At 42.6% G+C, this 26,559-nt stretch overlaps 2 protein-coding genes across 2 annotated transcripts; one reads left to right on the forward strand and one right to left on the reverse strand.

Moving 5' to 3' along the window:
* Positions 1 to 1,922: 1,922 nt before the first annotated feature.
* sirt6 (sirtuin 6) lies at positions 1,923 to 18,346 on the forward strand. Its single transcript, XM_080011316.1, has 8 exons — positions 1,923 to 2,038; positions 2,220 to 2,347; positions 9,082 to 9,264; positions 12,303 to 12,362; positions 12,567 to 12,662; positions 15,012 to 15,092; positions 17,144 to 17,267; positions 17,393 to 18,346. The coding sequence occupies exons 1-8, from the start codon at positions 1,973 to 1,975 to the stop codon at positions 17,666 to 17,668; spliced, it is 1,014 nt and encodes a 337-aa protein (XP_079867442.1). The 5' UTR covers positions 1,923 to 1,972; the 3' UTR covers positions 17,669 to 18,346.
* Positions 18,347 to 23,541: 5,195 nt separating this feature from the next.
* LOC307238335 (relaxin-3 receptor 1-like) lies at positions 23,542 to 25,495 on the reverse strand (the record flags this gene model as incomplete). Its single annotated transcript, XM_080011267.1, has 3 exons — positions 23,542 to 24,153; positions 24,245 to 24,685; positions 25,310 to 25,495. The coding sequence occupies 3 exons, from the start codon at positions 25,493 to 25,495 to the stop codon at positions 23,542 to 23,544; spliced, it is 1,239 nt and encodes a 412-aa protein (XP_079867393.1).
* Between the last annotated feature and the right edge of the window lie 1,064 nt (positions 25,496 to 26,559).

Consider the following 26,559-nt stretch of genomic DNA (forward strand, 5'->3'; position numbering starts at 1 on the left):
GTGGTCATTAATCACAGGTACTTTTTCAGTCCGGCAGACCTGATGGCAAACAATGGATCATTGTGGACATTTCGGTGCCATGTAACTGAATTTTGCTGTGGTCTTCTGATGACTTTTTTTTTTTTTTTTTTTCATCTTTCTTTTCAGTGTGGGGTTGTGTTCTTCAATGTAGACATGTTTATGGAGTTGCCTGGGTTATTGGGGCCTACCAATGGTAAAATAAGAATAAAAAAAACATCTGTGGTATATTTTTCCAAAGTATCCATCCCTGAGAGGTCTGGACGGAGTCAGAGACTTAAAAATAGTTTGAAAGAAAGCTGAAATCCTTTTTTTATGACTCTGAACAGTTTGTTTTCTGTTCTGATGTCTGTTTGCCGTTTTTGTTTCTTGTGGGCTTTACTTTCCTGTCCCTTGGTTAGATGTTCTGCATGTAACCAGTCTTTGGGAGTGATTGGATCTGCATAACGGGGTGACTGGCTTAATTGGGGAAAAGGTTTCTGCGGGAAACACGTCCTTCAAATGATGGTGTATCAGGGCCAGTGAAGCTTGTTGTTACAGCCCCTTGGAGGCTAAAAAAGAAAATGGTGACCATGTTTCATTTTTAACAACTTTCCTGTTCTGCACTGATGGAGGGTGAGGGGGCGATGTTGTGAATTTTAGAGCATTCTGTTCTTTGTGCATATTTTTCATCTGCAATATTGCTTTTATTCACTCAGATTCGACTTGTTAATGAAATTCTCAGGATAGGTTTGGTTATTACATCAAGGAAAAAGCTACTTCAGTCTTTAGGTGGTCTTCAAAGTTGGTGTACGGCTTCAGCGGAAAAAAACCTAACCAATATGCACACTTAGCTGTATGGATGATCACATAATTTTATTTTCTTGTTTTTTTTTTTTTTTGGGGGGCTATTTAATAAAAAAAAATAAAGAACTTTATTGAAAATCTAGTACTCATTCTTTTGAAAATGAAGCCAGCTGATATGTCACATTTGAACCTTTTACGAAATTCCAGATTCCTCCGTTAGGGGGTGGTAAATCCCAATGCTGCTAACAGTTAGAAAACACATAGAAACTATAAATACTGCAGGTCTTTGTTAAACCCCAGCTCTTGCCTGATGTCCACCAAATGAATTCTAGCTATTTTATACTTATATTTCAGTGATCATACCCTACACATTATTTTAGTGCCATAATAGAAAGTTGTGTAGGCCAAAAAGGAAACAGGCACATATGTATATATATACACACACACAATTTATTTCATAACCCAGAGAGATTGGTATTGTCTGTTAAAACGTTAACCACATTAATATGTTCAATGAGCCATGTGGTGCTGTGGGTTCATAGCCGTTTGAAGCAACTTTGAATTTGAAAAAAAACAAAACTGTGTTTCGTTGAGATGTCCACCCCTTTTCAAATGGTGCACACAATTAAGACGTTTGCTGTTTTTCAAATATATAGTAGAAAATGTATCTTGTAAAATAATTGTGTACACCACAGCTGCCCAGTATGCTTTAACATCGGGAATAAAAAAACAAATAAATAAGTGAACAAATAAACAAAGGAAAAACAAAGCAATCTTTGGGTTTCGCTAAATATCTTCAATCAATTCGAAAAGTTAATCATTCGAGTGTTTGTTTTTCCCCAATTATTTTTCTAAACATAAAAAAATATATAAGTATGCATCTATGTAATATTTTAAACCATATGATTTTGCAAATACAACATTTTTTGCAGGAAATTCATGAATATCGAATAACTGTACTATTACTATACTATAAATTAGATTATAAATTGTATATTTTGTTAAATACAACTATAAATGAAGACTGCAAATAAAAGCTTAGTCGTTGGGTGAAGCGGGGGGGCGGCACAGTCGGCGCTCGTCGATGACGTCACACATACACAGGCGAGCGCGTACTTCACATTTTGCGGCAACATTTCCCTCAAGAACCAAGACGAGTTTCCCCGCTATGTCTGTGAATTACGCGGCCGGGCTCTCGCCATACGCAGATAAAGGTGTTTGCGGACTTCCCGAGGTGATTATTGTATCAATTTCTGTTATCAAACTCGGTGGTTAGCCAGGCTTTAGCATCTAAGATCACGTCCAGTGTTGTTAATCCGGTGAGGTTCATGTCATTTCTGCTCTGAAAATGGATGAAGTTAGTCCCTGTGCATTATACTCACACCGCCTTTCTCCCTCTCTGTACTCCGTGACAGACATTTGATAGTTCCGAAGAACTGAAAGAGAAGGTGAAAACCCTGGCTCAGCTGATAAAGGAGTCCCAGTACCTGGTGGTCCATTCTGGGGCGGGAATCAGCACCTCATCTGGGATCCCGGATTTCAGGTGACACACACACACACACACACACACACACACACACACACACACACACACACACACACACACACACACAGGTGGTTTATAGGGACATGTAGAACAAACCTTACACTGGGATAATGGAGAATCTGCACTGGGGCATTTTTGAATCATGAGTAGATCAGAGTAAATCAAGAGATGCATATAAAATATTTTATTCAATCTTTAAAACCATATTGAAGGCTTATTATGAGTGCACTAATAAGTACACTGTGTGCATACAATAAAAGATATCATCAAACCGTGGTATAGTTGTATAAATCTTAAAAAATACTCCCAAACTACCGGAGAGTGGGTACTACATAACTCTGTTGCGTCCTGGAAAACTTGGAGTTTTGTAATGTGTAGTTTCCAGTCATGGAAATTGTCATGGAATATGACAAAATTGCCAAGAATGTCTGAAGAAACACATTGCGGTTTGGAATTGGAATGCAAGCTTAGCTCGTCTTTATTGTCACACACACACCACAACACATGCATTACGTGCAGCTACGGCTGACACACGCAGATGGAGTCCGTGGAGAGAAAAAATAAAAAAAAATTATCCCATCATAGCTTGCCCTTCCTCCGGGGGAGCAGGCCAGGAGCAGTGGGCAGCTTACAGTACAGCGCCTGGGGACCAACTTCAATGTCCATCGCTGGTCAGATCATATACAGGAATCAAACCCAGGACCCTTTCACTGTGAGGTGGCAGTGCAATTCACTGTGCCACCATGTCACTAGAATACATGTGCAGATCGTAACAGAAAGGCCTGGAAAATAATTTCTTTCTTGTTACAGCAGGAATTTAATGTGAATGGAAAAGTATTTCCTTTAGGATCTAGCTGATGCTTTTAAATCTAAAAATGTGGGCAGGATTGGTCCTTGGGGGATTGGCTGTTAAAGTTCGCCAGTAAAGATGGACGAGGGGAAGTTTTTCAGATTCTTTACTAAACTATTGCTATCGTTGGAATGTTTTAAAGGGCTTAAAGATGAACAATAAAATCATCTTATAAAAATCTATCACGGTTACAACCTCGATCGTCTATAATGCCCTATCCTCTAACACAGTGGAATTGCAACAGTCAATGTTGCCAGACAGTTGTGGCCAGTAATGCTGTTGAGTTCAAGATTCAAGAGGTTTATTTGGCACATACAGTGGGGCAAAAAAGTATTTAGTCAGCCACCAATTGTGCAAGTTCTCCCACTTAAAAAGATGAGAGAGGCCTGTAATTCATCATAGGTACACTTCGACTATGAGAGACAGAATGGGGGGAAAGAATCCAGGAAGTCACATTGTAGGATTTTTAATGAATTAATTGGTAAATTCCTTGGTAAAATAAGTATTTGGTCACCTACAAACAAGCAAGATTTCTGGCTTTCACAGACCTGTAACTTTTTCTTTAAGAGGCTCCTCTGTCCTCCACTCGTTTCCTGTATTAATGGCACCTGTTTGAAGTCGTTATCAGTATAAAAGACACCTGTCCACAACCTCAAACAGTCACACTCCAAACTCCACTATGGCCAAGACCAAAGAGCTGTCAAAGGACACCAGAAACAAAATTGTAGACCTGCACCAGGCTGGGAAGACCGAATCTGCAATAGGTCAGCAGCTTGTTGTGAAGAAATCAACTGTGGAACAATTATTAGAAAATGGAAGACATACAAGACCACTGATAATCTCCCTCGATCTGGGGCTCCACACAAGATCTCACCCCGTGGCGTCAAAATGATCACAAGAACGGTGAGCAAACATCCCAGAACCACACGGGGGGACGTAGTGAATGACCTGCAGAGAGCTGGGACCAAAGTAACAAAGGCTACCATCAGTAACACACTACGCCGCCAGGGACTTCAATCCTGCAGTGCCAGATGTGTCCCCCTGCTTAAGCCAGTACATGTCCAGGCCCGTCTGAAGTTTGCTGGAGAGCATTTGGATGATCCAGAAGAGGATTGGGAGAATGTCATATGGTCAGATGAAACCAAAATAGAACTTTTTGGTAAAAACCCAACTTGTCGTGTTTGGAGGAGAAAGAAAGCTGAGTTGTATCCAAAGAACACCATACCTACTGTGAAGCATGGGGGTGGAAACATCATGTTTTGGGGCTGTTTTTATGCAAAGGGACCAGGACGACTGATCTGTGTAAAGGAAAGAATGAATGGAGCCATGTATCGTGAGATTTTGAGTGAAAACCTCCTTCCATCAGCAAGGGCATTGAAGATGAAACGTGGCTGGGTCTTTCAGCATGACAATGATCCCAAACACACCGCCCGGGCAACGAAGGAGTGGCTTCGTAAGAAGCATTTCAGGGTCCTGGAGTGGCCTAGCCAGTCTCCAGATCTCAACCCCATAGAAAATCTTTGGAGGGAGTTGAAAGTCTGTGTTGCCCAGCGACAGCCCCAAAACATCACTGCTCTAGAGGAGATCTGCATGGAGGAATGGGCCAAAATACCAGCAACAGTGTGTGAAAACCTTGTGAAGACTTACAGAAAACGTTTGACCTCTGTCATTGCAAACAAAGGGTATATAACAAAGTATTGAGATGAACTTTTGTTATTGACCAAATACTTCTTTTCCACCATAATTTGCAAATAAATTCTTTAAAAATCAGACAATGTGATTTTCTGGTTTTTCTTTCTAATTTTGTCTCTCATAGTTGAGGTGTACCTATGATGAAAATAACAGGCCTCTCTCATCTTTTTAAGTGGGAGAACTTGCACAATTGGTGGCTGACTAAATACTTTTTTGCCCCACTGTACATATACATACATTCATACATATACGGCCATTCTGTCTGAAGGCGTAGTCTACCTCCCCTACAGGCCTATTACCTCTATCTATCTATCTATCTATCTATCTATCTATCTATCTATCTATCTATCTATCTATCTATCTATCTATCTATCTATCTATCTATCTATCTATCTATCTATCTATCTATCTATATCTATCTATTACACACACACACACACACACAGTTTATTTGTATACATTTTAGTGCACTTTGCATTTAAATCAAACAACCAATTAATTCCATTAACATGTTATGTTGTGTTGTTAATTAACATTATGAAGTCATTCATTTTTTTAACTTTCACTCTAATCGAGCCATGATTTAAATTGTTTTAACTAACGCAAGGCATTAAAGCACCAACTCCTTGAAATAATAATGTCTCCTCCGATGTCCGAGTCATCGTTCCATTGTTGGATACAGTAAAGTAGAAATGGCCGTCTTTGGGTTTACAGAGCATCGGAAAGAAGTGGGTAAAAAATGCAATCCTTCTTTTCCATTTTTCACTTCTACAGTGAGCTAACCCATGTTGTGTGGTGGTTTGATCACCTGGTGTCATACAATAGTTATTCTCACACACGCAGAGACATAGTGTCTGAGAGCACATTAGTTTTACATCCTGGGAGGACAGTGAGCGGTCAAAGGAGAACACAAATAGCCAAACGGATGAAATAATGTATATTATAATTGCATAATATATGCGTAGTGCAGGTTACACACACACCTACAATGGTTTCAGCTCATCTCCTCTGGTCATTAAGAGCACACTTGACAGCCTAATGTAAAGATTTAAAGAGTACAGTTATCTCACCCTCTAATTACAGGGTTTTTACCATATCCTTGTGGTGCTTGAATTTCATCCTCAGAAATTCAAGCACTGGAATACTTTGAAAATAGCCCCTGTTGTGCTGAAGTGCTTAACAAATCCTTGAAAGAAACATGATCATTTAAAATCTCTCCTATTCCACCTGGTTTTGTTATTCAAATCTTACTGTAATTTTCATTTCTGGATTGGACACATATAATAGTAGATGACGATGAGATTAATAATATATATAAATAATATACAGTGAGACTAAGATTGTATTTTCTTTTCGCATTGAAAATCGATCTTATTTGTGTGAAGCCCTTAAATGAAAATATAGTGCTTAAAAAAGTACTTGAAAGTACTTTGATCAATTGGGGAAAAAAAGAAACCGTCTTACAATGCTCCATTAGCTAGAACAAAGAAAAAATCCTGAATGACAAATAAAATCCAAATATCAACTGTACTGTGCTGTATATCAAATGTAACTATACATTTAAATGACCCAAGAAATCATGCCAAAACCCAAATTCACCCCCCCAGCCGCTGCTTGTAGTACCCACATCTAATCAGATGAGGTTGATAGAGACTCAGAGCACATGTCCAAACCAGTCTCACTGAAGAGCAGCAACAATGAGACGTATAGGTAAACAGTGTGTTCTGCTGCTCCTGTCTGAGCAGAGCGATTTTTCTCATTAAGTTTCAAGGCTTTAGTTCTGCGACGGCCCCCAGGCCCCCTCCCCGGGCCAGTGGATAACGCACTTTAACTGGCCCGGGTTGTGCCAGTAGAATTCACAAGCTCAGAGTACAGAAATGTTCCACTACATTCCGTGCTACAGGCAGTGTTAAGCATAATACAGTAGTGGAAAAATATGTGATCCGAATTTCAAGTAAATCAGCACCGCCAGGGCTTCAATGCATACATGGAGTAGTTACTAGCATTATGGTAATATAGATGAGGTAAGCAGGGAAGGTGCTCCTGGGCAAGGTCTTATAAATTCTTAGTTAGGAATGCTTCTAATCATCATGGAAAACATAAACAGTGATCACAAACCTTGCTTAAGGATAAAAATAACTCTATGCCCGGAGTTTGTATCGCAGATTTAATCCAGTCTTTCAGGTTTTAATGCAGTATAAACACACCCAGGGATGACTATTTCAAGTGTAATTAGACCAGCTGCGTGTCAAGCTGCTTTGAAGGGTTTGTCTTTGTGCAGACTATTAAGCATTGAATCCCAATATACATATTACATAGAGAATAAAAGATTTATATTCGATTCAACTAATTGTCATTGCACAGAGCACAAGTACTGAGGCAATGAATTGCATTTCTCTGCATTTTACCATCCCCAGTAACTAACGTATCTAGGAGCAGTGGGCTGCCATATGATGGCCCCCGGGGAGCAGTTAAGGGGTTAAGTGTCTTGCTCAACGACACATCAGCACGCTACTAGGAGGAGCCGGGGATCGAACCAGCAATCGTACTATTACGAGACGACCTGCCCTAAGCCACTGCCCCTGCAGGGAGACCGAGCCTTGAGTGGTCTCAAGTTGTAGCACGTACTATAATCCCATCAACAGACCTTTTACCGGCTTTCAAGTTCGGCAGCGCGGCATTTGTTAGTTTTTCTTGCCTGGCGATAAGCACTCAAACGGTAACCCACATTTCTCTATGTTAATGCTGCTTACTCTTTTAACAGGGCTCGGCTTAGCGGGGATTGAATTAGAGATGGGGAAATTAGAGATGTTCAATAAGGCTGTGAAAGTTCGACTGGAACTTGAGGGAAGTGCAGGATGTGTACAAATGTGCTCCAGAGTCATTGCCGTAGCCAAGATGGTGGTTAGACCACATCGCTCCTGGTATCCTGGTTATTACGAGTAGTGGAATCCAGTTGTATTTTGAAATGAACGAAAGTTAGATTTGATTTCACTGTTGTGGGGGATGTTGAGAATCTAGCTCCATCATCATAATCACTCCTATAAAGCTAAAATACGCCAAATCAAAACACAGGGAAAATTTTGGATTTTATTTTTCATTATTTTTACCAGTATAGAACCTCCACCATTTCCCTTAATCAGCACTCTGACTGACATTCATATCCACAAGTAATTTCGCTGTCCAAGAATCCATGCCCTTTCCTCAGCCGAGTCCTGTGATGTACAGTATGTTTCGCCTATTTTCTTTTCAAATTCCCCCCAAGACGGAACAAAGCCTTTGGGATCTGGTGACTGTGACTGTGAATGGGGAAAGGCAATTCATGTCGACACTGGTGGCTCATACCTTGGACTTCAAATAGGCTTGCGACGGCTTTGATGTATGTTTGCGACAATCCTCTTCCACGCAGCTCGAATCAGAAGGGATGGAGCAGCCCGCTCGGAGTAGAGTGGAGCCTCGCTTTGCCGAATCTGTGATTGATGCTGATCCAGGCGAAAATACCCATCAAATGTTTCCGCCGTAGGACTTGGCACAGTCGGGTACACCTCTCAAGACATCCCATCGCAACCGTGAATTTCCAAGATTTCACGGATGAAAACTTTATATAAAAAAATCTGTCGTATTGTATCGGTTATCTTGTATATGAAAATCCAAACACGGTTATCTACGGAATGTATTTGACCATGTTGCAAAGTGATAATAAAAGAGTGGGTCAGTGGGTAAACAGAAAATTTAAAAAAGGGATCAGTTCCCTTTTTTACAGTTATATCTGTATCCACATTGTACCATTACCAGTAAGCTGTGTTTTCCTTCTGTTTAATTAGAGAATCAGAAAATTTTATCAGTTTAGAAATTAATAGTGATACATTGCAGTATTGAACCGGGGAATCTTGATTTACACCTTTTTAATATCATCTCTATCATTGAAGTCTGATCTAATTGCCGATTCATACCAATTTTTCCAAATTCTATTAAATGTTACCCCCGTTCGTTATTACCCGTCAATATCTCCAATCCAAGCGTCGCTCAGACACCATATACATTTAAGTCGCGTGACAAAATTCAGAGCCACGTCCAAGCATTTCGTCATGTCTGTGCATCCTTTTTTTGTGCATTCTCCCCTCCATGCTGCTTTTACCCCGAGTTAAGGGCTGAGTTTGTCACTCACCTCCTTTGAATCCTCTTCCAGGGGGCCGAAGGGGGTGTGGACAATGGAGGAGAAGGGCGAGTCGCCCCAGTTCGACACCACCTTCGAGGCGGCGAGGCCCAGCCTGACTCACATGGCGCTGCTGGGGCTGCAGAGGGCCGGCAAACTGAAGTATCTGATCAGCCAGAACGTGGACGGCCTGCATGTCAGGTCTGGCTTCCCCAGGTAATAGGCTGATTATATCCAAGATATATTGTCTCGCTATGAAATCTGATGCCAACTATTCTGTTATTATTCTGTTATCGGTGTTGTCCTCTAGCTAACTACAAGTTTATTTATTATTGTTTATTGTTATTATTATTTGCATTCAGGAACATGATCAAACAAAACAAATAACTCTGGTTATTTCCTAGAACGGTTACACTGAATAAATGATTTACTTTCGTACAGCAACATTGACTCAAAGAAATTCTAATTTTTTGCACCTACTTATTGGGCTGTGTGTGTGTGTGTGTGTGTGTGTGTGTGTGTGTGTGTGTGTGTGTGTGTGTGTGTGTGTGTGTGTGTGTGTGTGTGTGTGTGTGTGTGTGTGTGTGTGTGTGTGTGTGTGTGTGTGTACTTGACGGTGGCCTATTTCTTTTCTGCCACACATAATAATAATTGTATTTATAATGCAGTCTTTTTGAACAGACTGGATTTTTGGGGGGGGGGTTAAACCCGCTGTGTGAGGAGGAGGATTTTACAACCAACCCCGGAGGAGGCAGACCTAGATATTATCTTTTTAGAAAACCTACAAAGCTTGGTTGCTACGATGGAGTCGAGGGTGTCCAGACGATAAGTCGCATCTCTTTGTAAAATAATTGGGAGTATCACACTTTTCTTTCTTATTCCCCAAGTTCAAAGTGTACTTTATTGTCAATCTTACCATGCAACACGTAATTACACAGAGGTAATCAAAATTGCGTTTCCCCATACTCCAAATGTGCAAGTAATATTTGTAACACACAACATATAACATGAAAGTGCAAAAAGACAACAACAATAGACACAACGACACAACAAGACTAAGGATAGTCTTAATATACTCAAGAAGTCAAATGAGGTACGTTATTAAGGTAATAAGGTGCAGTACAAAGCTAGCAGCAAGAGGATACATATGTATACCAAAGGGAATACATATGTATTGTAAAAATTTAAATATTGTGCAGTCAGTTGGTCTTTGTGGGTGTCGTGTTCATGTCGTATTTGGTGAGTTTAGTAGACTGATGGCCTTTGGAAAAAAGCTGTTCCTGAATCTGGAGGTATTGCACCGCATGCTGCGGTACCGCTTGCCAGAAGGTAGGAGGGTGAACAGTTTGTGTGCTGGGTGGGTGCGGCCCTTGATGATATTAGTGGCTCTCTTGCGGCAGTCAGACGGGTACAGGTCCTGGATGGACGGCTATGCTGTTTTGGTGATCTTCTCTGCTGTTCTCACCACTCTTTGTAGGGCTTTGGGACCTTGGCACCTTTGTGGAAGGTGGTGAGGGCGGAAGGGGGGAGGTCAGCTCTCCTCATCCGTCGAAGGAAGTAGAGGCATTGCTGTGCCTTCTTTACTAGGGAGGTGGTGTTGATTGACCATGTCAGGTCGTCTGTAATGTGCACCCCCAGGAACTTGGTGCTCTTCACAGACTCCACTGCACTGCCATTGATGGTGAGTGGGATGTGTGGTGTGTGTTTCTTTTTGAAGTCCACAGTTATTTATTTTGTCTTGTTTACATTGAGATCAGAATCAGAAATACTTTAATAATCCCAGGGGGAAATTACTTTGATGAGATGAGATGGAGATTATTGTTGTCACACCAGTTGATGAGTTGATGTACCTCCTCTCTGTAGGCTGAGTCGTTGTCGTCACTGATGAGGCCCACAACTGTTGTGTCATCTGCAAACTTAATGAAGTGGTTTGAGTTGTATCTGGCACAACAGTCATGCGTCCCCAGTGTAAACAGCAGAGGGGACAACACACATCCTTGGGGGACTCCAGTGTTCACAGTGATGGTCTCTGAGGAGTTTTTGCCAACTCTTACCGCCTGTGGTAAGGAAGTCCGGTAGCCAGTTGCAGAGTGGGGTGCTGATGCCTATTTCGCTGAGTTTATTTACCAGGTGTTGGGGGATGACTGTGTTGAAGGCGGAACTGAAGTCCATGAACAGTATCCGCACGTAACTGTTTTTATTTTCCAGTTGAGCCAGGCATAGGTGGAGTGCTGTTGCTATGGCATCATCAGTGGAGCGATTGGGACGGCATGCAAACTGGAATGGATCAAGTGTAGTGGGGAGACTGGATGTTATGTGGGCCTTGACCAATCTTTCAAGGCACTTCATCATGACGGGCGTGAGTGCTATGGGTCGGTAGTCATTCAGTGTTGAGGCGGGGGATTTCTTGGGTAGCGGTATGATGGTGGTGGCTTTGAAGCATGCTGCTATGATGGCTTGGCTCAGAGAGGTGTGTGTGTGTGACACTCTAAGCTCAGTGGCCACTTCCCTCTGAGAACATCCTGTTTGAAGCCTCACAATGGTGAGGTACTGTTGATCAATTGTTAGGTGTCGTCTTGGTCTCATGATGTCAAAATGTGAACAGCATGATGAAGAGAACTGTTTAAATACCAATTCTAATTGAACCAGGAAATGTATTGGTCGATTAATGGATCAAACACCGGTTGTGAATTTTGCCGTTCAGCTCCTTGTGGAGAGAACAGCAAGTTCTGCAAAACGTACTGAAACATTGAACAGTTGGACATGTGCATTCAAAAGTTTAGAGAAGGTCAAATTAAGTTCACCTGTAAAGTTTATAGTGCATTCTAGGTTCATCCTGAAATTTCACCAAAAAGGTGTGTGTGTGTGTGTGTGTGTGTGTGTGTGTGTGTGTGTGTGTGTGTGTGTGTGTGTGTGTGTGTGTGTGTGTGTGTGTGTACGTGGCATTTCAACGGCTCATTGAATTTATACATGATATTACGCCAGAAATTTGGGTCAGGACTTTTGTCATATGGTACATGTCCCTGGGCCAGGTGTCCCAATATCCCGTTTCATGCATGCATATCTGACCACCGTGTGCTGTTGGAAATACTCCATCAACTTTCATTTATATTTTTTTATTAAGTGCCGCCTGAATATATTTAACAGTGAGAGTTGGCAGCTAGAAATCAACTGAGGAAGCAAAGAGAGAATTTGCACCGTGTGCTTCCATTCGACTCTGATCATTATTTTTTATATTTTCATCTCTCTCTCAGAGACCTGCTTTCTGAGCTTCACGGGAACATGTTTGTGGAGGAGTGCGAGAAATGTGGCAGGTACGGCGCACGCACAGACACCCTCAATAACCCAGATGTTGAAAACGAGCCTCCGACGCTCCGACTCCCATCTGTTTACACACACAGCTTGTATTCCTGCTATGGAGTGTTCCAGTTTGTCCTTGGCTTTATATAACTTCCTCTCAGGGGAGGGAACGTTTCAGGTTTTTTTTCTCTTTTTCTCATCTTGTTTGTTTTTCCCAGGCAGTATGTGAGGGAGCAGGTCATCGGGGTGATGGGGCTCAAACCCACTGGGCGCTACTGTGACGTGGTCCGCTCAAGGGGACTAAGAGCCTGCAGGTAATGCACCGTATGTACTGTACAGGTATGACCCATGTAGTGGTGTATGTATCCACATTATCTCTAGGTCCCCTAAACATGTCTTTGATGTTTTTTTCTGAAAATACCTCTCAGATTATGCATTCTAGCCATTATATACAGGACCTCTATTCAATCCTGTTCCAAAACTGGCTGTTTTTTTTGTGGGAGGAGTCACCCTCCCAAGGCCCAAAGTTCTGTGAGCCAATAGCGTTTGAGCATGGCTTCTGGGTTTGTTGTATTTACTCCCTAACTTTCTCTCGTTTCACCTTATCAGTCCACCAAAATCTGTTTCTGAACAAATTTGAGGTGAGAAATAAGCACTCCAGTTGCTGAATCTTCACTCATATTAGATCTACAAGGCCTCATTTAAAAGTTATTCCTGACTTTCATTGCCGTGCTCCAAGCTTGTGGGAAACACTGACACAGCACCAGGACGCACCGGCAATCGCGGACACGGTGATTTTTTTTTTTTCATGTGGTGTAAACGACGTAAAATAAAATAAATAAATAAAAATTGGTTTGCTTTTTATTTATTAATTTATTTATTTTTATTTTTTGTTTTTTTTAATTAAAAAAAAAATCATGGAAGAATAATTTTTTTAAATACTTCAATTTCCATTGTCTGCAGTTTCTTCACGGACAGTTGGAATTTATTTCTCTTTCTATTAAAATATTTGTTTGAGTTACTCAGATGGGGGCTGTTCTAATTCTACTGTGGGCCCTGTGATGTACAAAGGAAAAAAAAATCTGAACGGGGTGTTTCAGGACATGTTTACTTCACTGTTTGTGTGTTAGTTGGCCCATCAGAGACTAAAGCACTGAAAAAGTGAGTTAGAAGAGTGAGTTAATAGGTCCCTTTTAGAAAGACAGAAAAGCATTGTGGCAATCGATTACCAAATGGATAAGCACATAATTTATAATGTTGCAATCGTTGCCTTTCCACTTAAACTGACCCTAATGGTCTGCACATTCAATTTCTACAAATTTGTGTGCCCTTAAAACACTTTTTTTTTTTTTTTTAAGATGTGGTTCTGTACTTCACTCACTCAACATCGGTTGATATGCAGCGCAGTGAGCGCAGAGGAACTTTATTATCCACTGAGGTGTAATAATAAAATAAAAAATGTGACTAATGTTTTGCATATAAAATGTGAGCTGCACCGATATATTTTTCCAATTCTGTGGCGGTCAAATTTCCACGCCCGATACAGTGCTCATATACTCATACTTGTAAAAATGATGTGATACTCAAACCCGATACCAACGTAATGAATGAAAGAGCGAAAGAAAAAAAAAAAAAAGCGAGCGAAATTACCTTTGCAGGTAATTCAAGGTAAACAAAGAAGATTAGATTACTTACTTTTTTATCTATCGCCTGACAATATTCCAACATTGTACTGACTGCGTATCTACCGCTGTCACAGGGGAGCGCCGCTCGTGATGAAAGGTTTGACTCTTTTTTTCTATTTTTATTTTTTATTTGAGACTCGGTTCTTGACGAGTCACTCAGTAAAACGAGTCGTTCGATTTGATTCAGTTGGTTTAATGCGCGGTGAGCTAAGGAGGACTTCCAGTGAATGAAAGCGAGAAGAATTGGCCATTTATTATTATTACTTTTTTTGGCAAGGATTGCAAATTATTTTGGAAAGGCAAGTACCATATAAATATAATATAAATGTATATTTGCACTTAAAGTGAAAGAGACTTTCATCTGAAGTTTGAACCGGACATTTCCACGTTAGTTATATGTTGTGTCCTACTAAAACTCAGTGAGTTACAGGTTCAATTATGCTGAAACTTGGTGACAATCCCATAATTTGTTTATTGGAACTCAGAGGAAGTTCCGTGTTCTATTATTGTTCCTTAATAAAAAAATGAACAATAATAAACACAGTGTCAAAATCAGCAATCTCACTATTGTGGTAACTGAAAATTGCAGCGGTAGTCCATATATGTCGCTGTCCTGTCCCGTGAGTATGATCAGATCACATGATTTATTTTTCATTGACCTACAGCAGATATACCAGTGAGACCAAAATATAAGAAAATGTGATTTCTCAGATCATGGATATAAACTCAAAAAGATTGGGCGACAATGTAAAAGTTATTTAACAGTCAATGGTTCATTATGAACGTACAATTGAATGAAAATCCGAATTGGCCAAAATTGGAGACGTAAGTCAGGCTAGCGTAATTTATCCTTGCTTATGGCAAGGGGTGTGTGTGTGTGTGTGTGTGTGTGTGTGTGTGTGTGTGTGTGTGTGTGTGTGTGTGTGTGTGTGTGTGTGTGTGTGTGTGTGTGTGTGTGTGTGTGTGTGCGCTAAACAGAGGGAAGCTCATCAGCACCATACTGGACTGGGAAGACGCTCTTCCACAAAAAGACCTGATGAAAGCAGAAGACGCCAGCAGGTGAGATACCGCTGGGAAGAAAAGTGGGGAAGTGGTTGAAATCAAAAGCGCTGCGTTATTTATTATTATTATTAATTTATTTTTTTCAAGTCGTCATGGATACAGGGTTCTTATCAAGCCCTTGAGATGCTTGAAGTGCTTGAATTTCATCCTAAGAAATCGAAGGACTGAACTACCTTGAAAATAGCCTCTCTTGTGCCAAAGTGCCTGAAAAGTCCTTGAATTTCATTTTGTACTGCCAGAATGAACCCTCTGGATATGAGAAATCTACAAATAGACGATAAAGAAAAATAGAACGTCCAGAGACACAGAGCTAACAGCGAACAAACCAAACAAGATGGTGGATATAAGGTGTAACGCAGAGGAGCTTGCAAGGTATTGATCGCACGTGGCATATCGTTTCTATATCGTACACCTCGTGAGTTTCTGGCTTTTTACCCGCTCAAGTTCTTTCAACATCCAAGTTGGATTTCTAAATAACATACCGCAGGCTGTACAACAGAAGGAATAATTATAGCACGTTGAAACCCAGCCGTACATACTGTATGATGACATTTGCTGGAGCACTTTATAGATTTGTCATTACCATCCCAGCCATACAAATGTGTGAGAGTTATTTTTCCTCAATGGAATTTATTACTTTTTTTTTTATTTTTATTTTTTGGCTTTTCATTTTCTGCATATGCCACTGATCTTTTCCAATTCTAGTCCTGTTCCAGTAACCTCGGTGCATTTATTATATATGTGTTGTTGTGGAGAGTGTTGGGATGCACGTGTGTTCTTTCAAAGGTCACATGCAGGTGGCCTATTTCTTTTCAGCCACATAATAATAATAATGATGATAATAATAATAATAATAATAATAATAATACCTTGTATATATAATGCAGTCTTTTTGAATAGAGTGGGCTTTTTTGGTGTGTGAGAGGGAGGATTTAACAACCAAACCCCCGGAGGAGGCAGTCCTACCGGTAGATATTATCTTTTTAGAAAACCTACAAAGCTTGGTTGCTCTGAAGGAGTCGAGCGTGTCCAGGCGATAAGTCGCATCTCTTTGCAAAATGATTGGAAATATCAAACCTTTCTTTCCTATTCCTAAGAGATGGTTCCATGGATGTTTTCCACGAAATCCCAGAAAAAAATAGTTGTGGGTTTGTGCATTTGCGCGTGTGTGTGTGCGGATATACTGTATTCTCAGCAACCTAACAAAGGAACCTTTGTTCCAAACACTTAGTTCTTCATTTCCTGTTTGACAGATTGTCGTGAAACACTAAATGTGACACCATTACGAAACAACTCAATCTGTACAGTCGCAATCTCTCCTCTGCATGTATTTGAAAGATTTGCACTCAAGCCACCTCGTCATTATGTTGCTGGGTATGTTTTTGTATATATACGGCTTTGTCATTAATATGAAATAGGCCTCTGTTGTTGCAGGCAGGACGCTGTTCAAGAAGAATCTATAAAAACATATTGTTACATTTTTTATGGCTCATCACAAATGCCTCTGAGAAAGGATGTTTGCCTCGTGCCATTGATTGACCCTCATGTGGTGAATTTCCGCCCCTAGATAGGGTTAAGACAATGAAAGGGAAAAATGCTAATGTATTTTTGAGGGGAAGGTGGTCAAAATAAACATAAAAAAAAGAAAAATGTATTCACAAAGTGGACAGAGGCCTTGAGGACAGATGCAGCACCGCCAGCCTGAGGGCAGCCACCTCAGTATAAACCCAGGGTCTGAAAAATAGGAATGAATGGCATTGGCTCTGGAGCACTGGTGCCGAGCCACGTTGTTAATGTCACCGTGCCTGACGCCCGAAAAAACCCTGGAACGTGTTTGACTGCCAGGTCCTCATCAAAAAGGTCAACGCTGCAAGCAAATGCTTCGATCGCGTTCAGTTGTTCTGCATTGAAGCTCTTTCTTCGTGGCTCTTTGGACATTGAACGGTAGCTGCGTACAGACTACAAACAGATTTTTAACTTGTTATACGGGACTTCTTTGATATCCGTTGATAGTTTATTTTTATTTGACTGTCCGCCTGCATCCCTAGACAAGCAGACTTGGCGTTGACCCTGGGCACATCGCTGCAGATCAAACCCAGCGGAGACCTTCCGCTCCTCACCAAGAAAAAAGGCGGCAAGCTGACCGTCGTCAACCTGCAGCCCACTAAACACGTGAGTCGGGCGCGGCAAACTCTGGCCCGAGCCGCCGTGTCGGTGCTCAAAGAAAATTGCTCGCGCTGGCCGGCGGAACCTTTGATCTCATTTTCCACTAATAACTTCTGCTTTCCCCCCCGTAGGATAAACACGCTCACCTGCGTATCCACGGTTACGTGGACGAGGTCATGGGGCTGCTGATGGAGCTGCTGGGATTGGAAGTTCCAAAGTGGGAGGGGCCCACGGTCTGCCAGAGCTCCGGCGGCCCCCTCAAAGAGGAGGGGGAGGCGAAGGAGGAGATCAAGAAGGAAGGAAGGAAGAGACCGGCCAAAGCACAAACGCAAGAGCTGGCAGAGGAGACGGTTTTAGGGAAGAAGGAGAGGGCGGAGTCTCCAACGACCGTAAAAGAAGAGGACTAGCCACCGTTTTTGTTTTTTTTTTCTATTAAGAACTCCGTCAGAGGTGGGGAACTCAATCCAGCAGGAAATGAGATTGTTGGGTCGGGCGCCCCCCAAAACAAAGACTCTATTAAAGATTCTATTAGAACTGTATCGTTTGTTTGTCACGACGACGCCCCAAAAAGCGGTGCTGTGTGTCTTTTGAATACAAAATGGAAGTGAGCAATTCGGGGACCTTCTTTCGCGAAACCTCGCACACCGACCTCCCGATACCACTTCAATAACAGAAACTGTGCTCAATTTGGGGTTTCCACGGTCTCAAAGGAAGAAGAAAAAAACCTCATCCACCCACAACTTTATCTCCTGTTTCCCCCCCCCCTTTGCGACCCTCGCTACGTAACCTCGGCTGCACAGGACATTAAAGAGATTGTGATTCTCGTTCTGGTCACAGGGAGTTGAACTGTTCCACCAAGTGTGCATTCAGTTTGTCAAGAGAGACCAAAACACACTTTTTTAAAAAGACACTGCCGAGACGTTAGGTTTCTTTCTCTTTTCTTTTTTAATCGATGTGAACTTTTTGTTTTATGTTTTTAACTTTTGAGTAATCATTGTATAATGATGGTTTGTGTAAACACCAGTGGGTTCTACAATGCTGTTCCTTTTTTATTTTTATTTTTTAATCACTGTTTCTCAGGATAAAAGTCAAATGCGCTCCAATATTGTGTTGACTTTTTTTCATCACGAAGCTCATGTTTAATCTTCAGATATTATAGCAAATTTTTAACTTTGAATGCGCACAGGTTTTCAATGCGAACCATTCACACGTGTGTTTCTGTTCGTTTTGCGCCCCAAGAACAAAGGACGCTGTCAAGGAAACAAAAATGCATGTCTGCCTGACTTAATAGAGGAACCGTGGGAAGATTTGAGGATGTTCACATGTTTCTGATAATGAATTTCCATGATGGACAAGCAATATAAGCCTTAGACCTAGTGCCTTGGGAATCTATTCAGCCCGCCAAGTTTTTCTCAGGTTCTTATTCCAAAAGTCGCATTTTTTCAACCAAACATCGTATCATGAAATGAAAATAAAAATTCCAAAACCTTTTGGCAATTTATTTAAAAAGAAAAAACTGATCTCTAAAAACTATTCATACCCTTAGGAATTATAAGTCCAACTTAGCTCTGGTGCAATATATTACCAGAGCAACTCAACTATTTTTCAATTAATATGCGGAGAGGAACCGCCGTCAATGAAATGATTTAACTTGTTTTTATTTTTTTGGGGTAAATTGGTTAAAAGTCATCGTGGTTCCATTTTCTTCATTAGATATATAACAATTGTGCTGAAACCTTTGGAGCAAAATGTTCAGATGTGGCTACGCATGTTGATCACTACATAACGGCATCAATCAAACCATCCCAGTTGTGGCTGACGCAACCTTGATTATGTCATTGAAATTCATCACCGTGGTTCTAGTCTGTACCAATTGTCCTGAGGAAAGCGGGTTTTTGTTCGTGACGCTTATTCCAGAGCGCTGATAACTCTTAGGTCCCTAAAATGTTAAGTATTTTGTTAAGAGTTATCATTAGTGTAGATATATTCACTGTGAGTCCTAATAATTTATAAAGGTTCATATTCATAGCTTTTACTTCTCCTTAGTTCTTTCTTTTTTTTTAAGTGCTCTTGAATTCTTTATATTGTTATTTCTTGTGTTTACATAGCAAAAAAAAAAAGGTTTAAATATGGGGATAATAAAGTAATTATTGAGACCCTATGATTTACATAATGTCCACAATTTGGACCAGGCTTGGTCGGGCTCTTCCAATTGCTTCGAGGTGGGATCATTGATATTTGTGTTAAATGTTTTATCTCTCTACAAGACAAGGCCGTTCGTTCTCTCGGCTCTCAACGGAAATTACAAGTGCAACCCTCTGTGATCTTAAAGATGGTGAATTGAAACTTGCAGCAGAAAGACTCCCAAGTTTGCAGAACAAAAAAAAAAGCTCTGTTCTTTGCAGAAAAGAATGTCAGACAAAGGCCGTTGTAGAATTGGGAGAAGCATTGAAACTAGTTTTTACAAAATGGAATCCTCTCAGCATGTAATTGTGGCATTCTTGTTTAAATTGTTGTTGATCAGATTGTGATAGATTAGTGCTCCCTCTAGTGTCCGGCAATGGCATTGCTACTAATGATTTATTAATTTAAAGTCATATAGAGATGCAAGTCTTATTTTAAACAGTACAGGTCTACACACAGTGTAGCACAGCATATATATTCGGATACTCCTATCATTTTCTTTATTCTATTCTAACCAGAGCTCTGACCTCTAATGAGATGATCCATACTGGCTGAACTATGGGGAGCAAGGATGAGCATATGGTCGCAGGGCTATGGCAGTGGAGCTTTGTTCACACTTTCCACTTCAAGATGAGAAGCTGTGCAATTTTGCACATTGCAAGTACCTGCCAGGTGTGGCTCTTCGAAAAATGTATGCAATTTTGGCCTGAGTGGTGATCGAACTGGTTTGATTCCTGCACTAGATGGCCGAAGGCATGTGGACTCCTCCATCTCCACTCAAAATCATGCTTATTAATTAATAAGGAGTCGGTCTCACTTTCCCAGCTCCACTCTTCTGGGAAGGCTTTCCACTTGATATTTGCTTCCATTTATTCCACAAGAGCACACGCAGTCAGCATTTCAACTCGTACCAAAGGGGATCGATGAGGTGGAGGTCGAGGGTCCGCACGTGCCATTTCCGTAGGGATGTATGCAAATCTTAAAGTGACCCCACTAATGACGTTGGAGGAGGATTCCTGTTTCGGCATGATAATGATATCATGGTTCAGGCCCGAACCATGAAAAAACCAGCCCCAGATGTTTACTCCTAAACTTGGACTGGCAGATAGCGAGGCCTGATCCATCACTCGACCCCTCCGGCATCCAATGACGGTGTCACCCCACTCCAGCCGCAGAAAGCAATTTTCTAGAAGCTTCCAAAGAACCGTTCTTGCGCCGACATTGCTTCCAGAAGCAATTTGTCAGTGTCGCGACCAAGGACAGGCAGTTGTTTTTTTTTTAAAGCCCTCTTCGGTCCCTCTCTGTGAGCTTGTGTGGCTTTCCACTTCACGGCTGAGTCGTTATGGCTCCTGAACGCTCCCACTTCACCATTACAGCTCTTACAGACGCTGCTTGTGCTGTGTGTTTGCTACTAGAGCTCGAGCACGGCATGCATGGCCGTCCACTGCCACATTAATAGTCACTGAGCTCAGGGACCATTCTAACGCTGATGTTTGTCTGGGGAGATTTAATGGCTGTGTGCTTGATTTTCTACAGCCGTCCACATCCTCTAGAAAGGCTGTGCACACGTTAATTGCACTTACTGGGTTAAAAGGGTCATTACAGTTATTGTGTGCTTTCAATCAGCACTTCATTTTGATTAATTATTGCATCAATTTGATTTTTTATTAAATTAAGGCAAATTAGTTAATTAAATGGCAGCAGATTTTACTTGTTTAAATTGTGAAGCAGCAGAGAAAAGGTCGTTTAGAACGGAGATTAGGCCAGATTTTCCCAGCAGGGGGCCTTTGGCAAGCCATTTTAATTTTGAGTTTTGAGTCTGTTTCTTTCAATGACTTATAAAGTCACAGGTCTCCTTAGCCATGTAAACCAATGTCATCAGCTTCCTACAGAGCAAATCAGTGACTGAATAAATTACTCTCTCTGGCGCTGGCAGGGTTTCATCTGAGCAGTAATTACTAGCGGCGTGGAACACAATTAAGGGACTATGGGGAAGACTGCGGCATGGCATTTGCATACGGGCCCTATCTTTCAGCAGCCAGTCACTGTTAGTCAGATTCAGACTTAAAGGTTGCAAAAGGCCAAAGGCAACAGCTTTTTGTGCCTCTGACTGATCTCTCTGGTTGTAATCAGTCTTGATTGTCGACTGTGATTAGTTGAGAAGTTGTAATCAAATAAAGATTCAGGAACCGCAGGAAAGGTGGCAAATTTAATTTTACGTCACAATACGCACACATAAAGTATACATACACACATGCAGAGACATTATGCATATATGCTGTATATATACAGTATGCATATATATGCATAAATATATATGCAGTTTGGCAATGCAGACATTGAGAGACAACATATTTTCTGCTAGATACTTCCTGCAAATACTACCTAAACAAAGTCATAAAACCTTTACAATTTGGAGAAAAAGAGAAAACTCTTAGTGTACATTTAGGAAATGATAGTCATTTTTTTCATCTTCCAAGAATAAACACATTTTATAATACATCTTTTTATGAAAAATGTCAAGGTGTCTGCAATTATAATAACCAGTGATAAAGACAAAACATCCAAACTCACAAAAATACAAATTATATTCAGCAGTTATTCCACTATTCAAAATAATATTTTTTGATCGGATTGATGGCGCGATTAAACTTGACGCTGTACAAGTGGGATGGTTTGATGAGCTATCTTCACATCAGGTATGTCTCCAAATGTTTTACAAGAACAACAGGCTCATGTGAAAAAAAATACATATTTTCTCTTGCAAGTACGTAACTTGCAAGAGAAAATATTATTTTCATTTTTCTTAACTTTAAGTCAAAAGATTGCATTCAGGAGTGTCTGTGTGTGGGTAGCTCTAGTCAAATTCTCGGATCAGGCTCGTATATCTGGCGGCCTGCTGGCTTGTATCGGCATGGGAGAGGGCTAACATCCAGGTGCCCCACGCTGAGCACACTCTGCTACGTGGGTGGGCACTCGGTGCTTACGGTGGGTGGGGCGTCTGGTCGGCTGCGGGAGGGCAGGCCTCGCCCTTACGCGGGGAGTGGGCACGGTGGCTCGGCACAGGGCCTGGATCCGGGCCTGGATCTTGTCCGTGCCTGCGGCCCGAGCTCTGCGCCTGCGGCCACCGTCTTGCACCTATACTTAGGGGGGGGTATGTGTGCTCCCCTGGGGTGCGGGGTCTCCTCGTGCTCCCTGGGACTGTGTAATGCTCCTCGGGGCCGGGCATGGAGGTTGCTCCACGGCCCTCTGGCCGTTTTCTGTGGGTCTTCTGTGGCCTCAGAGCAGGGTGGTCGGGCCTTTCCTGCAGCCGTGTCTATGTTACTGCGGAGCTTGGGGGGGGCTTCGGGAGCCTTTCCGCTGCTTGGAGGCGCCACAACATAATACCAACCTTATACACCACAACCAATTGGCATTAGTCCTGTACACTCATCGGTGGACACCTTACACACACACACACACACACACACACACACACACACACACACACACACACACACACACATATACACACAAACACACACACACACACATACAGGCGTTCCCATCACACACACCACCACATTTGCTTCGAGTGCACCTCAGCACCCTCCTGGTTCCATTCCTCTCCTTTTCTCCCTCATTTGTTGCCATGACTATGACAGTAAGAGGCCACATGACCAGTTGTAGTTCCAGTTCTCCTGGATCTAATTAACTGCTTTTCAATACACGTTGTCGTCCAATGTTTTTGTTTTCGTGTAAATGTTGTTTGGTTCTATGTTTAATTGTCAATCTCCCCCTCTTGATGTAGTGATCAGTTGTTTATAGACCCAAACATGATAAATAGTTCTCCAAAGAGAGGGGTTGGTGGTGGTTCTCTATAACCAAAAACTGTGCTCTTGTCATTGTATAGGTCGTCCCCAGGACAGCGTTATTGCAGCAGTTCTTGATGATTTAAGAATTAATAAAGAGTTGCATTGCAGGTTGAGAACTTCAACTCCACTTGCAGACTAACTCTGTCCTAGATGCAATGGCACAAATACTCTGTGTTGTTTGTCTAGCATGCTGACAGCACAGGTTTAAAAAAAAAAAAAGAAAAAAAGAAGATAGAAGAAAATCACATATTGATTTCTTTGTGCATCTTGACTGTGCTGTCCGGCACCCCCTCCACCCTCCTCCCCCTCAGAGCCAGGGTGAGAACATTCCGGATGGAGCGGGAGATTCGGACCAGCAGCTCCTTCAGGCCGGCCCGGTACTCCTGGCGGATCAGGCAGTAGAGCACGGGGTTGAGGCAGCTGTTGGTGTGGGCCAGACACACGGTCAGGGGGAAGGCGTACGCCTGGGCGTTGTAGAAGGCCTTGTTGAACGGCACCAGGTCGAACTTAATGAGCACGCCCCACAGAGTGAGGGCTTGGTTCGGCAGCCAGCAGAGGAAAAAGGACAGAACCACGACGGTGACGGAGCGGGTGATCTTGGACTGCCGCCGGCTGCGGACCTTCCGGCAGTCCGACCTCTCGGAGACGCAGCCGCCGACCTCTCCCACCACGGCGCGCCGGTTCAGGATGAACCTCAGCAGGAGCAGGTAGCACACGCTGATCACCACCAGGGGGAACACGAAGCCCAGCAGGACCTTCTGGGTTTGATAGAGTCCCAGCAACACCTGGTGGTCCCAGTGGCCCGAGTCGGAGTTGGAGAACCGCACCAAACACAGCTCGTCGTCCGCGGACACCTGCAGGCACACGGTTTGCTTCGCGTAAGTGTTTGCTATTCCTCTAACAGGTGTTAACGACGAGATGAAGAGATAAACGCTGATAACATACCTGGACCGTGGTGGAGTATAGAGCGTGCGGCAGCGTAGCCACCAGGGACACCATCCAAATGGCCAGGCTGGCACACTTGGCACGGACGGCGGCTCTCCTGGGGCTGTCCATCCTCAGAGAGTTGACCAGCGAGTGGTAGCGAGTGACACTCATGGCGGTGAGGAAAAAGACGCTGGCGTACATGTTCAGCGTGGTGACGGAGCTGACGATCTTGCACATGATCCAGCCGAAGGGCCAGCGGAAGTCCAGCACGGTGTCCACGGCCCAGAAGGGCAGAGTCAGGACAAACTGGAGGTCGGTGAGCGCCAGGCTGATCACGAAGCAGTCGATGGAGGAGTGGCGGCCCCTGCGGTGGGAGTGGAGCAGGAACATGGCCAGCAGGTTGCCCACCAGTCCCAGGACACACACCACGAGGTAGACCAGCGCTATGAGAACTCGCACCTGGCAGGAAACACAAGCAGGCGTTTATTCCGCCAACTACATTTACATATAGGAGGACAGACAATTAGCATTAATAGCCTAAAAAATTACAATTATTATTGTTACTATTTTGCACAATAATAATAATGATAATAATAATAAATAGAATAAAAATAAAAATATATATTAAAACATATATAAATGAATCAATCTGGTCAGAATGAATTTGCATCTTTGCATTAGTAGCTCATCTTAACCGGCCATGGGGTCAAACAAATAAGCTCAAATTAAGTTATGTATATTGCAGTGAATCATTTATACCAGTGGTTTCAAACTCATTTTAGGTCAGATTTGTGGCTCATGGGTTAATAAAGCTCAAATAAAGCAAGTGACTTTCAACCTGCTCTCACATCTCGGCTATCACAAAAGTTCTACCTGAGTATGCGAAAGTGTTTCACCTTACATGACATTGACTATTATATCTAAAATAATAAAAATAATTCCCAAGCCACCCCATAATTGGCGATTGGCCCCCCTCCGCTGCCCGCGTTCCCCGCCTTTGACACCACTATGACCACTATTATTTCTCATTCCACCAGAACAGCTGTGAGCAACAGGAGTTCAAACGCAGGCTGCCACACCTACCGGCAGATTGGCGCCGTCTCCGTGCATGTCCAGCGAGGACTCTTTGGACAGGAGGTGCAGCCAGCAGTGGAGGGAGAGGTTCTGTGCATACGCTCCGGTGTCGTCGCCGTGCCTCAGGGCTTCCCGCTCCTCCTCCCCGCAGAGCCCGGGGAGCTCCGGGAGCAGGGCGCTGCCGTTGCTCTGCATGCTGCTCTGCACGGACGTCCTGCGGCTTGCTCTGGATGGAAGTTGATCCGGGTTGTCTTCATGTTTTGTTTACTTTTTTGTTTGTTTGTTTTGTTTGTTTGTTTGTTTGTTTGTTGCTCAAATCATCTTTTGGACACAATGGGGGGGGTCTGCTGGTTCTCCGGGTGCCTTCTGATCCTCGGGGCTGCTCCTCCCGGGTCCATGCGGCTCCAGCTGCTGCGCATCTCCTTTCTCGCTCTCTCTCTCCCCTCTCTCTCTCTAAATATACCCCCCCCCGCTCCCTCTCTCTGTCTCTCTTCTCTCTACCCCCCTCTCTCTATCTCCCCCTTTCTCTCTCTCTCTCTCTCTCTCTCTCCCGCTCGCCCTCTCTCTCTCTCTCTATCCCCCTCTTTCTCTCTTTCCCCTCTCTCTCTATACCCCACCTCTCTCGACCCCCCTCTCTCTCTATCTCCCTCCCTTCTCTCTGTCTCTCCTTCTCTCTTTTCCTCTCTCACTCTCACTCTCTCTCTCTCCCTTGCCACCCCCCCCTCACTTTCTCTATCTCCCTCTCTCTCTCCCTCTCTCCCTCGCCCTCTCTCTCTCTCTCTTTTTTTTTTCAATTCAATTCAAATTAAAGGGGATTTACATCGCCAAAGTGTGAAAGTAATCAACAAACAAGACAACAATATATATAATATATATCCAGATGAGTAAAAAAAGACTTAAAATAAAAAAGAAAAATGTAGGCTTGCAGTTAAAAACATATGAATACGAATGAGTGAGAATTATGTAAACACTGCAAACATTGTTTTCATTAAAATGAATTTATTTAAAAGTCTTTGTTGTGTATGTGTGTACAGTAGGTATGTGTATGTACAGAGATCAGCACAGTGCAGATGGTCAGTGCAGGAACAGGCAGGTGATGGACAGTCTTCGTGGTGCTTGTTTTCCATTGGACGCCCTTATCCCGTCATAGCAGCTCACAAATCTTGCTGCTGTGTTTGCACATTCCTGTATTTCGCCCAGCAGATATGGACGTTTTTTGGTTTTTTTTTCTAATTTATGCATGTTTTCAAAGCCTTTTT

The sequence above is a fragment of the Zeus faber genome (assembly GCF_960531495.2).
Source record: "Zeus faber genome assembly, chromosome: 12".
NCBI lineage: Eukaryota > Metazoa > Chordata > Actinopteri > Zeiformes > Zeidae > Zeus > Zeus faber.